General features: G+C 39.0%; 1 protein-coding gene across 35 annotated transcripts in view; it reads right to left on the minus strand.

Moving 5' to 3' along the window:
• frmd4a (FERM domain containing 4A) overlaps positions 1–16,602 on the minus strand; it is a 301,811-nt gene that overhangs the window by 11,654 nt on the left and 273,555 nt on the right. For 22 of the 35 annotated variants that reach the window (XM_087292258.1, XM_087292265.1, XM_087292249.1 and 19 more), the window contains 7 exons: positions 11,172–11,305; positions 7,701–7,823; positions 4,707–4,938; positions 4,374–4,430; positions 2,026–2,263; positions 1,780–1,935; positions 758–1,596 (listed from right to left, as the gene is read on the minus strand). In XM_087292258.1, coding sequence (XP_087148384.1) covers positions 758–1,596; positions 1,780–1,935; positions 2,026–2,263; positions 4,374–4,430; positions 4,707–4,938; positions 7,701–7,823; positions 11,172–11,305 — 1,779 coding nt within the window. The remainder of the gene's footprint in view (positions 1–757; positions 1,597–1,779; positions 1,936–2,025; positions 2,264–4,373; positions 4,431–4,706; positions 4,939–7,700; positions 7,824–11,171; positions 11,306–16,602) is intronic. The other 13 variants (XM_087292261.1, XM_087292267.1, XM_087292259.1 and 10 more) reach the window with 1 other exon arrangement.

Below are 16,602 nucleotides of genomic sequence, written 5' to 3' on the forward strand. Positions count from 1 at the left end.
AAAATACTTGTATGTATGTATGTATGTATGTATGTACAGAGTTCGAAATGAACCTTTTTGCTTGGTAACACTTAAAAAATGTAGGCGCATCAGCCAAAATTTAGTCGCACCCACCAATTATAAGCACCGTTATATAGACAGGGATTGCTCTTAAGAGATAACTGCTTACTTGGAGCATGCCTATGGTGCCGATTTGGATTAGTCAATTTACTTAAATTTTAGTCAATTTACTTATTTAAGTTGCATGTTTTTGACTGGTGGTAGGAACCCGGGGGAAACCCACATGAGCACGGGGAGAACGTGTAAACTTCACACAGAAACGTCGGCTGGCTTGGTACGGACTAAAACCAGTGACGTTCTTGCTGTAAGGTAAAAGTGCTAACCGCTGGGCCACCGTGCCACCCATCTAGGAAAGTAGGAGAAGTAGAGGGTGGAAAGGGGGATTCTTCAAAATAAACATGGCTGTGATATAGAACTTAGGGTATTTATAATGGCTTAGGAATCGTCTGATTGGTGAATCATAGATTGTATAATGCGGGACCAGCTGCAAGCAATCATAAGCATGTGATCCTCTCGAAATTAGTTTAAAAATAAACTTCACTTATGCATAGCCATAAACACATTTCCTTGTGGAGCAAGTAGCTTGACCGCTTATTGCCGTTTGTTATTCCTAGTTATTTCACCATATGCAAATAAATCTGAAGTCCTAAAACAGCAGAAAAGAGCCTCACTATTATTTAATATTTGATCTGCTCACCTGGTGACCCCTTGACTAGCGTTCCTATCCGTCCTCCGCGTCCGTCTGAAGAGTTGGAGCTGGTATGTGTGACGCGGCTGTGCTCTTTAATGGATCCAGATGAGCGCTGGTACCAGCACCGCAGCTCTTCCGACACCGCCGCCCGTCCTCCGCCACCTCCACCTTCCCTGCCCAGCGACGGAGTCCTCACGATCTGTGAACGGGACGGCGTCAACCTCCCGCTTCCACCACCACCACCCGCTTCCCCATCCTCCCCGGAGCCCCAGCCCTCCTTATAAAGCCCTCCAGCTGTGTATGAGTTGGAGGTCTTGAACTGCGCCTTGACGCTGTAGTGCCCCTCCTGGTCGTTCTCCAAACTGCGGACCACCACAGCATTAGGGCTGCTGCCTTCGGTGTATAACGGGTACTCTTTGATGCGGTACTGTGAGGAAGGCTGGCTCTGGCTGTGCAGGTAAACTCCCTGATGGCTGCCACACACTCCTCCATGGGTGCTGCCATTTCGGGCTGCCAAGTTCGGCATGCTGCCGGAGCTCGATGCGCCGAGGTGTCCCGCAGACTTGTGCCGCTGCCGTTGCCGCTGTCGGGCTTTGGAGGGCGAGTCCTCTGCCAGTGTACAGTAGTTGGGGTTGGAGGTGGACGAAGGGTAATAATGTTCTGAGCTGGAGTGGCTGGTGCAGGACGAGCAGTCATCTGGGACCACAGAGCCATTGCTTCCTGTCCTTTGGGGGCCCGAGAGAAACAGGTCAGGGCTGAGTCCTGCTTCAGTGTCCGGCTCTAAGGAGAGCAGCTTCCCTTGAGACTCCAGACTGGAGCTGCGGCCCCGGAACGGCTGAGTCAGACTGAGGAAAGTAAAGAAGTGATTTCGTGAGGTGTGGCTTTGAGAGTCCCCCCCCCACCCCCCCCCTGCCATCCAAAGATAATATGTTAACCAGTTAGCATTTTGGCAGATCACCTACTGCACCTTTAACATTCTTATGATGACAGCATAGGGCATTGGTTTGGGAGTGTGTGTGTCTCTCTACCTGGCCGAATGGACGTAGCTCCGTGTCCTCAGGTCAGGGGTGGAGGGCATGCTGGACTGGCTGTTCCAGTGAGGGAGGGAGCGTACAGGGCTGTTCTGGAGAGAGTTGCTCACTCCTGCCTCACAACTGCCTGTGCTAGGGAACCGTCTGTGACTACTAAGGAGACATTCATAAATATCATTCATTCATTCATTCATTCAAATGTGCACCAAACCATTCATTCTGAGCACAAAAGAAAATGTCTACCTGGAGTGTGAGGAGCGTTTCTTCACTCGTTCGTAGGGTTCATCTAATGAGCTTTCACTCCACATGCGTGGTTTGATCGGAGACTTGTCGTAGTCACTGCGCTGATAGTGCAGATGTCTCAGTCCGTCCAGGGACTGTGGTGGGGGTGGCCGGCTGTGGGATGGAGGTCGGGGAGGGAGACCCTTGTGTGGAGAGGCAGCCGGAGAGAACGTGGGGGTTCCAGTCACCTGGGAGTCATCTGGAGTGAAGAATGAGAGAGAAGTAAGACTAATTTTGGGAACAAAAACATTTTATGTTACGTAAAAAATAGATAATCCAAATGAGAACTTCTTTTCAGGGACACTGTCAAAGGCAGAAATCCAAAACAGTTCCTAAAATGATTTGATGAACATTTTCTGAATATTCTCATGAATATTTATAAGAATAACACCAGTTCTGGCTTTAGTCTAGTTTACAACACATGCTTTTTTACAATTTCATTCATTACATATGATCAAAATCAAACCCTGTCGATGATTTTTATCAAATAAAATACCAACTGAATAGCATATTAATTACTATTGTGCCAAATAAAAGAGTTCTGAATAGGTAAACTACTTTGTTTGCATGTATAAATTGTTATATATAGCAAAATATTATTTTTTTATTTATTATAATATTTCTTTTAACTTACTTTTTATATTTGGACTAACACAACAACAAACAGTGTACAAAACCATAGTTTATCAGGCTTCATTGTGGTTTGTAACACCCACTTTTCTGCACATGACTTAATACTGATAAATAAAACCAAACCCGCTCAAAATTGCAAACAGTTTGTCTGGTAACGGCAATATCATGGTTAATCTAGATCAATTATGGTTTGCAACACCCACCTTTTTACTATCGCAATAATTATATACATAGATAATATTAAATCCTGCCCTAATTTCCTTTTTGACTAATTTTGCTTCAAAATAATTTTTTTAATTATTTATTTAACTTTTTTTTTTTACATTTTACAAACATTAACAACAACCATCAGCAACAGAGATGGAAAGGGAAAATAACTGTATATGTACACACTTAAGCAAATGAAAAACCCTGTAAATTGAATAATAATAATAATAATAAGTATATACTGTAACTAAATGAGGGACTGCATGTATACAACAATCTCAATGAGTACATTTACATGGAAACCAATAATCCGATTTTAATATGATTAAGACAATACTCTGATTAAGAGTCGACCATGTAAACAGCAAATTTTGATTAATTCAATCTGATTAAGGTCATAATCGAACTAAACAAAAATCGAATTAAGACGTGGAGTATTCCGATTTTTGTCGCATCATTGAAGTGCAGCACAGACATGTAAACACACATAATCAACTATTACTGTCATGTAGGATTTTCACCGCATTTTGTGACAGGGTAGTCTATACACACAGGGCTGTTTGACACTATTCTCTGGATGATTTTTTCCCTGTCTATTTTTAAAGAGGAACGATCGCACCCGTTGCATTTTCAGGCACGGTTGTTTTGCGCAAGAAAACGGGGCATGGGAGCTTTTAAGCACTCACGCGCTTCACATCAGCTGTGCGCATGACCCAAAGCCCTCATCAGTGCATCAGGATCACCTGTGTCTGATTGTGTGTCTAATCATCCTCTCATTTGGTATTCACCTGCTTAATTTTGCTCGCGCAAACAATTATCAAGCTGCGGTCACACTGGGCTTTTCCTCCCATAGACTTCCATTCATACACACACGAATGCGTTAGACCGGAAATGCGGGGTCATGCGTCAAGTTTCGCAGGTTGCTGCGGTGCAAAGTTCAAGCTTGGTGAACTCTGACCTGCGTAAGACCAGTTGAGGATCAAAACATGACCTCTCTGGACAGACGTCTCTGGAGCAATCACTCACTTTTTTAAATGTCTAATAAGCTTGTTTAATCCCGCCCCTTTTCGCAGCGCTGTACGACAGAATTTCGCACACACAAACTGTAGTGTGCCCGCAGCTTTAGTCGTGCTGTCTCTTGATTCTAAGATCACATTTGCACGCATGTTGTCATTGCCAGCTAGTGCTGGCAATTTAAAAATGATTTTCAACCTGCCAAAGTGGCTAGTGGGAGTGGCTGACTAACCCGCCAGAGTGGAAATCTACCCGAATGGCGTAGTGTTAATGTCAAGCCCTGGTAGTCACTGTTAAAACTCAAGGCAATAAAGGGTTACAAACTGTTATTATGTATTATGTGGAAAGGTTGGCAGGTGTGATCAACCTAGATCTACCTAGACTGTTTAAACACAACGTGCTTTAATTTAAATTTAGATCACAGACATAAACGTTTTTGGCGTGTAAAAACTCACCATCGTCTAGCACCAGTGCGTCAGACAGAGAGCTGTCCTCTGAGCCGATATTTGCTTCTGCCAGACAAAGACAAAAACAATTATTAGGTAAAAACTCTTGCACACCAATACAAATCATTGCAACCTGAGCATAAACACGAGAGTGTGTTAAATGAATTTTCGCAGCAGAGGTCACACACAGACACATCTGTTCACACTGTTTTATAGGTCTTTGGGAAAGTGCGATTACCCCTGCTCTCAGCATGATGAGGCTTTACAGAGGAAACGCATAATGAACTCACAGGAGCTTCTTGAAAGCATCTTTACTCACACACAGCGAAAGTATTTCCTCACCCTCTATGATGAGAGAGGCACGTTGTGTGGGTTTCTTCCCGGAGCGAACGCGATATTCATTGATGCCGTTCTCAATGTCTTGCAGCTTCTTCAGAGCGTTGAGATATGACGTCTTCCTCTGTTTCTTCAGTTTCTTGCTGCTGATGTGAGGATCTGATGCTAACCTTCGTGCTGCCTCCGTTATCTGAGACTGAATGGCAAATTCCCTTTCCAAACGCTCCAATTCCTCTTCCTAGAAAACACAGAGGTAAACACACACACACACACACAAAGTTAATGGTGCATTTAGTGAATTTTGCCAAATGATGTTGATATTTGAAAGCACCAAAATAAACACGTCTATAACTTAACACGTTTTTAGATATCTTCAGCAGGGTTGCCAGGTTTTTGCAAACAAATCCAGCCCAAAACTAGCCCAATAACACCCATAATGAAAATATACTCAAATATTGCAGCTGTTGGACAACATAATGTACTTTTGAGGCTTTTTTTTTTTTTGTTTTGTTTTTTTTTGCAACTATGCAGTTTATTTATAAGGATAGTGCCTTTTTTTAAAAATTCATAATTTTGGGAGATTCAGCAAAACAGTGGCCAGCCTGTCATTCTGAGCAGAGCAAAGACAGTTGACATTCCGCCATAAGATGGCGACAGAGACCGCATAATACATCATTAGGGGAGAAAAACAGCCTTTTCTCAGTAAAAAGTTTGAAACTACAGCAGAGCAAACCATTATAAAAAAGGTAAGTGACATTCTAAGTCGATCTCTTTATTTTGTATGTTGTAGTGCTGGATTTATACCATAGTAATCTGGTAGTGTTTGCTTTGGCTTTTTTTTTTTTAAGTTAATTATTGTGAAATCTTGATTGCAACAGAAATACTGGGAAATTTCTGCAGACTGATGGCATTTTATGCCTTACAATCTTAAAATGTCAGCAAAATCACCTGTTTTGTCATTACTTTAGACATTATGCTAGAGAATCATACAAATACTATAAAGTGGTGTTGGTGAATGAGCAACAGTTTCTGCTGTTCTGAAGTCAGCTGCAGATGTGAATGAATCGTGAAAGTTTCTTGTACAAAAGTGTTTTTAGACTCCGTGTTAAATTCTCTTTTTTATGAACGCAATTACGCAGTCTAACTGTTGTATAAAGCAATATTATAATCTTAGCAGAGCACTTTGGCTGTATATTGTCACCTATTTTATCTTTGTTTTTCTTCCTTTTTTCCATTACTGGATGGATTATAAATGGTTTCTTCTTTAAAAAATACCCCTGTAAAGTAGCAATTAAAAAGATGCTGATCAAACACATCCATAACCCATCAAATCCTTTTTGGATATCTTCAGCAGGGTTGCCAGGTTTTCGCAAACAAATCCAGCCCAAAACTCAATATATGCAATCCCTCTTTCATAAATGGATTTTAAATGGTCTCTTTTTTGACAATAACTATATAGTAGCAATTAAAAAGGTTCTGTTATCATAAAAATGACTTAAATATATTAATTCCATATAAATTCAAGATTATTACTTGAATTTACCATATAAATTCAAGATATTAATTATTATTAATTAAATTATTAATAAAAAATATTAAATTGTAAATCGACTGTCTTTAAATTACATATCTATTGTTAGTTATTAATTAACAACAATCCTGAAAAGTTCTGCCAAACTTTTTCTGTATAGAAACGAAAACACTTACAAATACTGTCTCTCCTCTAGACCCCCTACATTTCACAAAACTGTACCTTCATCATCCTAGCAGAGTTTTTATTATCATTGGTTGAATAAAAATTTGGTTGCAATCTAGGGAAAGATGAATGCAGCCAAGTACAGGGATATCCTGGACAAAAACCTTTTCCAGGGTGCTCAGGACCTCAGACTGGGCCGAAGGGTTTACATTCCAATAAGACAATGACCCTAAACACACAGCTAAAATAATGAAGTGGCTTCACAACAACTTCGTGACTTTTCTTGAATGGCCCAGCCAGTGCCCTTACTTAAACCCAATTAAGCATCTCTGGAGAGACCTAACAATCACTGTCCACCAACGATAACCACCCAACCTTTTAGAACTGGAGAGGACCTTTTTTAATAAATCTCCAAAAATGTCAACAATTCTGTGTTTTTCTGTTAATACAGGGTGCTGTGTGTAGATTAACTTAAATGATGCAATGTAACATAGAGTGAACAATTTAAAGGGGTCTGAATACTTTCTATACCCACTGTATATGTCAAACTTATAAAAACAACAACCAGCGGCAAATAATTAAAGCAGCCCAATGACTTGGCAACCCTGATTTCCAGTATCATACTAGACACGCCCATTCCTGCTGATTGGCTGCAAGTGTGTTTTGGCATTTGTCCTAACCCTGTGGTCAAATGCGTTTTTCGAACATTCCTTACTGCACCTTTAAGCAAAAAGTCATATCATCCTTCATTTCATCATTTTGTGAAACCGCCAACACACACTCTGTCAGAATAACAAGACCTCTACAAGCGCCAAGCTGTCTAGTTCTCACACACACTTTGAGACAGCCAAGATATTGTGGCCTCTAATCAATGCCTTCGATTAATCACCCAAAATCAACAACCATCAGTCATGCGCAAACACACACACACATACACGCTAAGGAAAAGGTGACATTGTGACCTTGTACATTAATCAGCTTGTTTTTGCGCACATTCACACAGCACAAGCTCTTTTTTGGGGGTTTGTAATGTGGCTCCTTTGGCTGAGACTCAACACACACACTGAACTATCGCCACTTCCTCTGATCATGCCAGACTGGGGCTATTTATAGATCCCTGCACACACACACATACACAATAATGCCTGGGCATAATGACTTAAAGGGCAGTTTTATGATTAAACAATTGTGTAGTGGTTAGTGTGGTCAGTGGTACTAACTTTACATCAGACTATAAACTGAATGCCCATGTTGCCGGGTCATGACTGTGGTCAGTGGGATGGATGAGGTTGGATGTCACTGACCTCTCCTTTGGGCAGGATTTTCTGTTCGTCCAGTTTGAAGGCTGTGCCAATTTTGCGTCTGACGGTGGGCGGCTCCTCGCCAGGATCCAGAGGATACTCCTTCGGAAGTTTTCCAGTCAGCTCCTGAAACACATCACACTTTGTTATCGTCTTTTTTCTTTAGCATTTGTTGTGTATGATTGTAGTCAAAATTATTAGCCCTCCTGTGTATTCTTTTTTAAATATTTCCCAAATGATGTTCAACAGAGCAAGGAATTTATCCAACCCAAGCTCAAGCTGTAGCCCTGCAGACGTTTATGGAGAACGCGATTTAGGTGGCCGGAGGTATGTATGGCTGCATTTCGTTTTTTCAAGTGAACGCTACAGGGCAGTGTGACACCGCTCCTCTTGTTCGCCAGCTCGCCAGCTGACAGCTCATCTCCATGTGGAGCGCTTTCCTGCCGCAGCCAGTTTGTCCGGTTAGTTTGTCGTGGTAACCATAACTCGATGCGACGACCGGGTTTCAGAAATCAGGTAAGACAAAAAAACAGAATCCAAAAAATAAAGCAAACAAGTTCATAACGGGCAAGAATGCAGTAAAATCCGAAAACGCGGTCAAAATCAGACGAGGGCTTTTCTTTTTTCTGGACGGCTTTTGTAAATCGTTGCTTGTTTAGGGAAGACGGAGAAGGAGGGTGAGTCGGCCCATCGGCCCAGTCAATTGTTCAGTCACTCAGTCAGAAGATTGACAGCGGCCTCCGGCGGCTTTATGCGAAAAGGCATTCGAGACACGAAAAAGCACGCACAGCAGCCTCTCGCGGATTCGCGAATACAAAAACTGCACAAATACATACCTCCCGGGACGAAATTTCGCGGCCTTCAGAAACTTCCGCGGGGCTACATTTCCAGAATGAGTCTGGGTTGAATTTATCACTGTAATTCCTATTTTTTTTTTCTTCTGGAGAAAGTCTTATTTGTTTTAATTTCTGCTAGAATAAAAGCAGTTTTTATATCAATATTATTAGCCTTTTTTGTAATTGTCTACACAGAACAAACCAGTTATACAACGACTTTCCTAATTATCCTAGTTAAGACTTTAAATGTCACTTCAAGCTGAAAACTAGTATCTTGAAAAAATATCTAGTAAAATATTATTTAATGTCATAATTGGCAAAGATAAACTAAATCAGTTATTAGAAATGAGATATTAAAACTAATAAAAAAATTATTTCCGTTAAAAAGAAATTGGGGAAAAAATATACAGTAAATATGTGAAATTGACATACTAGTTCAGATCAAAACTTATTCCAATCAAGCTTATTCCAAACACAAGTGTGCAGCCTTATAAGATGTTGTGTTCTGGGACAATCCCAGAATGCACTGTTTAATGAAAATGTTTGTGAAGCAAACACTGTAAAAAATTGTGTGCAAGAAAAACCTATTTTAGTCTTTCTACTACAAAATTGAATTAAATATTAATCGTAGTTTCTTTATAATGATTTGGGAAATTTGGGAGTCAATGTTGTTTCTACATAAACAAATATACATATTTTAATACATAAGCATACAGTTATATAAATTCCACTGATAAATTTATAGAACTAATTTGAAGCCGTTGCATGAATAAAAATAACTAAGACAAAAATCATCTGCTCAGGCTATTAACTCTTTATGCTAATGTGAGAAGTTGTTTGGATTCTCTAGATTGGCTTCTTTGATGCAGATGTTCTTAAATTGTGAGATTAATATAGTAGTTCTGATCAAATCTTTTGCAAAAAGTAAATTAAAGCCTGACTGTTCTGACAATCTAATACATGATGGGAAGTTTATTCCAAACACAAGCATGCAGTCTTATAAGATTCTGTGGCTGCGTCTGAAATAGCATACTTCCATACTATACAGTAGGGGTAAATTAATTGTTTCTTCGGTGCACCGTGATGCAGATGGGGACAATTCAATATCGGTTCAGTAATAATTATAACCGGTTATTACGTACTAATGTCATTTATCTATTATGTGCGATGTCGTTAGAACACTATGCCAAAGAAGGCGAGGGCGAGTAAATTAAACACTCCAACTACTTAAAAAGCAGATAATTGTGCTAAATTCACAGCTTGTTAGTTTGCTGGAAAGTCTATCACTGACACTGAAGAAGGCACAGCACAAGCCACTATTTCATTACTAGGGAGAAATGCTGCAAAAATAGATCTCTGCCTCTTTCTCTCTTTCACTTGCTGGTGTGTTTGTGAGGTAATTTTTTTCTCCTCTCAGCAGTTAAAGTCATACTTGTGGATCCAGACATAAGTGTGTCTGTGGTGAGTTTTCTCCACTGTGTCTATTACGGATTACCTGTGATAACCGTGTAATATGCGCATATAGACTGTAACCGCGGCTGTTCTTCCAGCGTAACTCATTGGTGAACAGCGCTTTCCTTTTTAAAGCCAATTGCAGCCCTTTCTGTTGAGCGGGTGAACACAATGACCAATCATAGGAGTGTAAGAACTCGCTTGACAGCTCTAAAAAAAGCAAACGAATAATATTTACATGAGTTTATTTGCTATAAATGCTCATGTTGTCTTCTGTGCATGTTTTGGAGTTTTGTCTAAAACATTCGAGAAAAGTTTTTTCTTTGAACAGATAAAAATTAAAGGTACAGTTCATATATCTTACTGCTTGTATTAAAGGACAAAATTGTATTACAAATAATATATAAATATTAATATATTTATAGATTTTGATAAAAAAAATTCTTGTGTTGTGAAGAAAAAATCTAATTATGTCTGGAAAGCATCGACAATGCACCAAGATATCGAATTGATCCGAATAGATGACATGATAATCATAACCGAACCGAACTCTGAGACCAGTGTAGGTTCACATCCCTACTATACAGCTAAAAACAGTATGTGAGTTGAGTAGTATGTCCGAATACATAGAATTTTAAAAAACAGCATGCGAAAAAAACCCGGTTGACCTGCTACTTTGCACAGCATATGCTGTAAAAACTTGTGCAGATTTTAAAAGACACAGTTTCATATTGTGAATCCTATTTTAAGTCTACAAAATGTTTCACTCAGTGTTAATTTTAGATCTTTATAATTATCAGTTTGTCTCTTCCGCCAAAATCTATCAAAGATTTTTCCAGGTCACATCATACTACAGTTTCTCATCTTGACCAATCAAATGCTCTCTAGAATCTGGCATGCCCCGCCCCCTTCAAGACACCTCTTATTTGCTTTTCATTTGATGCGCTTGAGCTAAACTACTCTCACTGGCAGAGCTGTGATAAAACAAAACACTATTGGCTGTTTTTTTTAAAGAAGAGGAGCTACTCTATGCCCTGCCCTCTCTTCAAGTTTCAGTTGAGATTACATCAAACATTGAATAAAAAATGCACATTTCAAAACACGAGATTTTTTAAATAAATATTTCCACTTATATATTTAGTTGAGTGACTACTTTGAGAAGTGAGAAGTTGTTAGGATTCCGTACCGCTTCTCTGATGCAGATGTTCTTAAGTTCCTCTATTCTCTGTCTGAGGGTCTCCTCCAGAGCTTCCTGTCTAGCCCTCAGAGCTGCCAACATGTCCTTCTTCGCAGTCTGAGAGCTGTCCGACTCTTGAGAGCCTGCAAACACATACACGAGGTTAGGATTGACACAGAAATTATATTTATTATAATATGTATGCTTGTGTGTATGTGTGTGTGTGTGTGTGTGTATGTAAACTAAAGGTTAAATATCATTCATATGTAAAGGTCAAATCAGCATCAGCAACTCCAGGCTTGTGCTTAAACAATCAGACTGACCTTCTTACTCAAAGAGAGAGGGTGTGTACTTCACCTCTTTCAACGCTCTGAAAGGAGGGGGCAAAGTGTGTGTGTTTCCGGGACAAAACTGAACAAAGAGTTCCAATGGGGCAACATTGTTCAATGTGTGTGTGTGTGTGTGTGTGTGTGTGTGTGTGTGTGTGTGTGTGTGTGTGTGTGTGTGTGTGTGTGTGTGTGTGTGTGTGTGCGCGTACATTACGGTCTAAGATGTTTACAAGGAAGTCAGTGAAATTTTTTGGCAAGACTGGCAACAAGGATTATATAACAACACGATACCTTAATGACACCACACACTGCTAAAGACATTAAATCAGTGTTTGCTTTCCTGTGGGGAAAAACTAGTTGTGTGTGACCTTGTGAATGAGTGTGTTTTCTCAAACTGAAACTATGCATCCTCATCATCGACAGCATCCTCCATTTCTGTAGAGGAATTTGATGCTTCTGGTGTGTTTGGAAGGGTGTAATGCGTATCTATGTGTGTGTGTGTGTGTGTGTGTGTGTGTGGGAGCAGCCAGCTGTCTGGGAATTGGTGAAGAGTCGACAGTAATAGAGAGAAAATAACTAGGGTCACTGGCTGTGTCACTAGTGTCCAGTCAAGCCTGCTGTGTGTAAGTGTGTGTGTTTGTTTGTGTGTGTCTTTGGTCTATGGCTGCAGAATAAGAACTGAAAGAGTAAGCCTGAAATACAGACAATTTAGTATTTTTTTGTAGATCGCTGGTGATCGTGACACTCAGAAATGTAGTCACCCAATCTGACTCTGTCCAATATCCTTCAGAGAGGATCTGAAGGATATTCAGAGAGGATTCTGTTCAATATCCTTCGAGATCTACCTGAGCTCAAACTCCCTTCTCGCCTTGCAAATGAGAGGGAGCCCCGGGCTCGAGGATCTTATGAGCTTAGGGCACTCACCCTGGACTGCATGCCAAACAAGCTTTATAATCAATCATCAGCTAAGTGTGAACCCTTGAATCATCCCTGTGTGGGATGTTTTCCATTGGGATGCTTGAATGATGGATTTATTTAGCAACTCTGCAAATCCAAACATGGCTGGGTGGACAAGCTCTTTCCAGCTAAATTCTCCTCTCATACAAACACAAAAGGAACAGATGATGCAAGAATTCCCACTTGTTTGTTGACATAGATTTTGGAAAAAGCTGTTTTAATGGGCCATTACAGTGCTCTACTACTGGTTGTTATTGAAGCATATGGTCATTATGACAATTAAATCAATCATATGACCATGTTCTTGGTTATAGTGGGTTCCATAAAAATACTTTCTATAACATGTTTATGGTCAGTAAATTGTATTATTGTTTTTGAAAGGAGTTGAGTCCTGCTCACTACGGATTAGGCCTGTCACAATAATCAATATATTGGCTTATCGTGCAATACTTGAAGATGACCTCAATATTTTTTGCCATTGCAATATATATATATATATATATATATATATATATATATATATATATATATATATATATATATATATATATATATATGAATTCACAAATAACGTTAAAGGCATTTTACAATGACATTTACGTTCTTATGTCCGTACGCTTATACTTGGACATTTACTTAGCAGGACATTTAATAGTATATATAATAAAACATTTACTTTATGAATGATACATATTTTAAAGTTTTTATGCCTATTTGAACTATTATGCTGTTATATAATCCTTACATAATCAGTGGAATGAAATGATAATAAAAAATGACTATAGTATCACTCATCGTAACAATTTCTGTGACAATATATCACACAAAAAAAATTCTTTATCGTGGCTGGCCTACCAAGGATGCATAATTATTATTTCACATTATTGTATATATTGCTTGTACTTTATTTAATGATAAAGTAAATTGTAAAATAAACAAATAAATAAGACTAAATTATTAAATGATTACAGATTTTATTTAGGTGTGCAGATAATGTGATATAAAAAACGTTTTTTAACGCTTCTAATACGTGTTCCTGGTCATAGAGTAACTTATACCTTCTTCCATAACCAACCACTGAATGGGTCAGAAAATATAATATATAATTAAAATAATATTGAATATAAGAGCCTGTTTTTTCACAACAGTGGATGAAAATAAGTTCTTACTGTGCGTAATTCATGCATGTTATTCACTGCCTGTAAAGCCCTTAATGTCATGAGCTACTACTTATGTCTAAGGAACTACAAATCCCATCAGGCCATGTCACACACACTAGTTGCCGATTATGGCTGATGAGACACACGCACAGATGAGACTTGTGATCACTGATCTCATCTGTGTGTATCTCATCAGCCGTATATAAATAAAATAATATTGAAAATAAGAGCCTATTTTTTACCAAAGGGAAGAAATTATGTTCGGCTTTAAAATATTGTTCACAAAAAATGTGTTTATTATTATTAAAGTCAATTAATAATTAATAATAAAGTCAATAATGATTAAAGTCAGCGTTCCTTTTTTAACAGCTTTCCTTGTGAGCTTGTATAACTGAACCTCGACATTCGATTCTCCAGTCAATTCCCATTATAACAAATACAACCTTCCTCTAAATGTTTTCTTTTTGAATAAGTAATTTAATTCAGAAATCTGTCCGATTAAGGAGACAAAATACTTAGCGAACTTCGTTTCAAGTTCACGCTCTCTTACCCAAAGCAAACAGCTGCACTTGTCCAAGCCCCTATGACCTAATCTCTCATGCGTGTTCAATGATTAAGAGGCTGAAGACACGCGGAGGGGATGAAAGGGGAGATCGTATGACTGACACCAGAGGAATCCTGCGATGCGCATTTCATTCACGATACCAGACACCACGGCAAGAGTCCAAAACCAGCATCAAGACAAGCTGTTCTCACTCTCACCTTGTAGAAAATTTACACACATGCCCACACCCCTAAACTATTACATCAACATCACCGAGAGATCCTGAACAGCGCTTTCAAACACACAATAAAACAGGGTGTACACTACAAGACTACATTTTGTCACCCTTAATTTGAGTGTCTTTATAACTGGTTCTCAGATCACTTCCAATGACTAACTATGAACATCACTTTAAATGTGATGACCAACTAAGTTCATGATCATAGTTAAAGTTGGGAAAGAAAGAATCTCCTCATCCACCACCAGTATGTGGCATCCACCTGGATCCGCAGAACACACACCAGCTGATTGGTGGAGAGCAGACAGAGTGATGAAGCCAATTATAATACGGGAATGGTTAGGAGGCCATGATGGACTGAGGGCAAGTTTGACCAGTATGCCGGGGTAAAACCCCTACTCTTTTTCAAAGAACATCCTGGTATTTTTAATGACCACTTCTCATCCAAAAGACAGTGCTCACTAGGGTTGTAACAATATACCGGTATGACGGTTTACCACGATTTGAACGTGCACGATTATCATACCATGAACAATTGCATATCAACGGTTTTAACCCTTAAAGACCGAGACAGCCGCCCGCGGCTAAAAATAAGTATTGCTCTTAAATGTTTAATAACTTTTGATCCGCTGATCCGATTCATACAATTCAAAGATTGGCATAAAGAAGAGAATCTCAGCTTTCCAGTGCTGTATCACATAACATTCGCGGACTTCCAGAGGCTCCGGAATCAGTGCGATGACGTCATCAACATTTGACAACGCTGATTTGACAAAGAAACGCTCGTCACTGTGTCTCCGGACAAATCAGACATGATACATTGATGCATTGTCCCTCCTCCATGCCCAGATTGGTTCAAACTCGCTATATCACAACCAATAAGCATAGGTTTCGCTTTTGTTTGTGGACCAAGCGTTTTGAACAACACGGAATGAGAGATAGGCATACATTTATGCGCGGCTAAATAAAACGCAAAAAAAAAAAAGTTTTGCATGAAATAATTCTCGTACTAAGTACTTTTGCATGCACAGCAGCACAGAAACATGACAAAACAGTGACACAGCAAAGACGAACTGCTGCTCTTGCTGTTTTCAAAAGACGCAAATGAAGATGCAGCTGTTTGTCTGCATTGCAGACAACCACATCCAAATCCATATCGATAGACAACCATATCCATGCTGGCACATAAAACCTAAGGATGTTCCATATTGAATCTAGTTTCGTTATGTAACTAATTATAGTATAGTAAATATTTATATCTATTTTTTACTGAGGATTTGCACCATGTTTATTTGGACTTTATTTGGACTTTGACACATTATTTATTATTTTCTTATTTTTATTTTTATTATTTTTTATTATGTTCATTGTAAGTGGTGTTGTTTATAGTAACTAAAAATATATTATTTGGAAAAAGTCAAATTTGCTTCACTGTTCTATTATTTTGTAACATTTGTAACATACCGTATACCGCGAAACCGTCAAACCGTGGTATTGTTTTAGACGATTATCATACCGTGAAAAATTCATACCGTTACAACCCTAGTGCTCACTAAGCAGTATAGAGTCCCCTTCATTATACTGGGGTGTTAGGACCCACACAGACACCCCCTGCTGGTCTCACTAACACCACTTCCGGCAGAAACCTAGCTTTCCCATGTAGTCTCCCATCCAGGTACTGACCGGGCGCAGCCTTGCTTAGCTTTATTTGGTGACCATGTGAGAGTAGCAGAGAGCTAGCTGTCGACAATTTCAATAAATTTTTATATACACTCACAGTATATTTACTTAATATTAAATGTAAGAAAGCCCAATTAAAGACTCTTGACTTGTGATAACTCCTTATCAATGCAATATAATTCAAAAGGGATTAAGAACTAGAATTATTTACCCTTATGGAAGGTTTATAAAAGAGAGCAATACAAATCAATTAGACTAGTAAAAAAAAAACTTAATGTGGAGCTTTAGCTAACTCTCTGACCTTCAAATTAATGAATGAAACTTTATACTCCCATTTAATACAAGTCAACACATTCATCTATAAACATACTGATGCACCGATCTTGATTTTAAATGACTGACTGTGATGATTTTAACTAGAATATTGGACGATTGCATATTTTTTAATTTTAGAAACATGATAAAAACTGAAAGACACTTTTTTTTAATCTGTTCTTTAACATATTGAGGCAACAACTGCACTGCCATCATG

The sequence above is a fragment of the Danio rerio genome, chromosome 18, assembly GCF_052040795.2.
Source record: "Danio rerio strain M-AB ecotype USA chromosome 18, GRCz13ab, whole genome shotgun sequence".
Taxonomy (NCBI): Eukaryota; Metazoa; Chordata; class Actinopteri; order Cypriniformes; family Danionidae; genus Danio; species Danio rerio.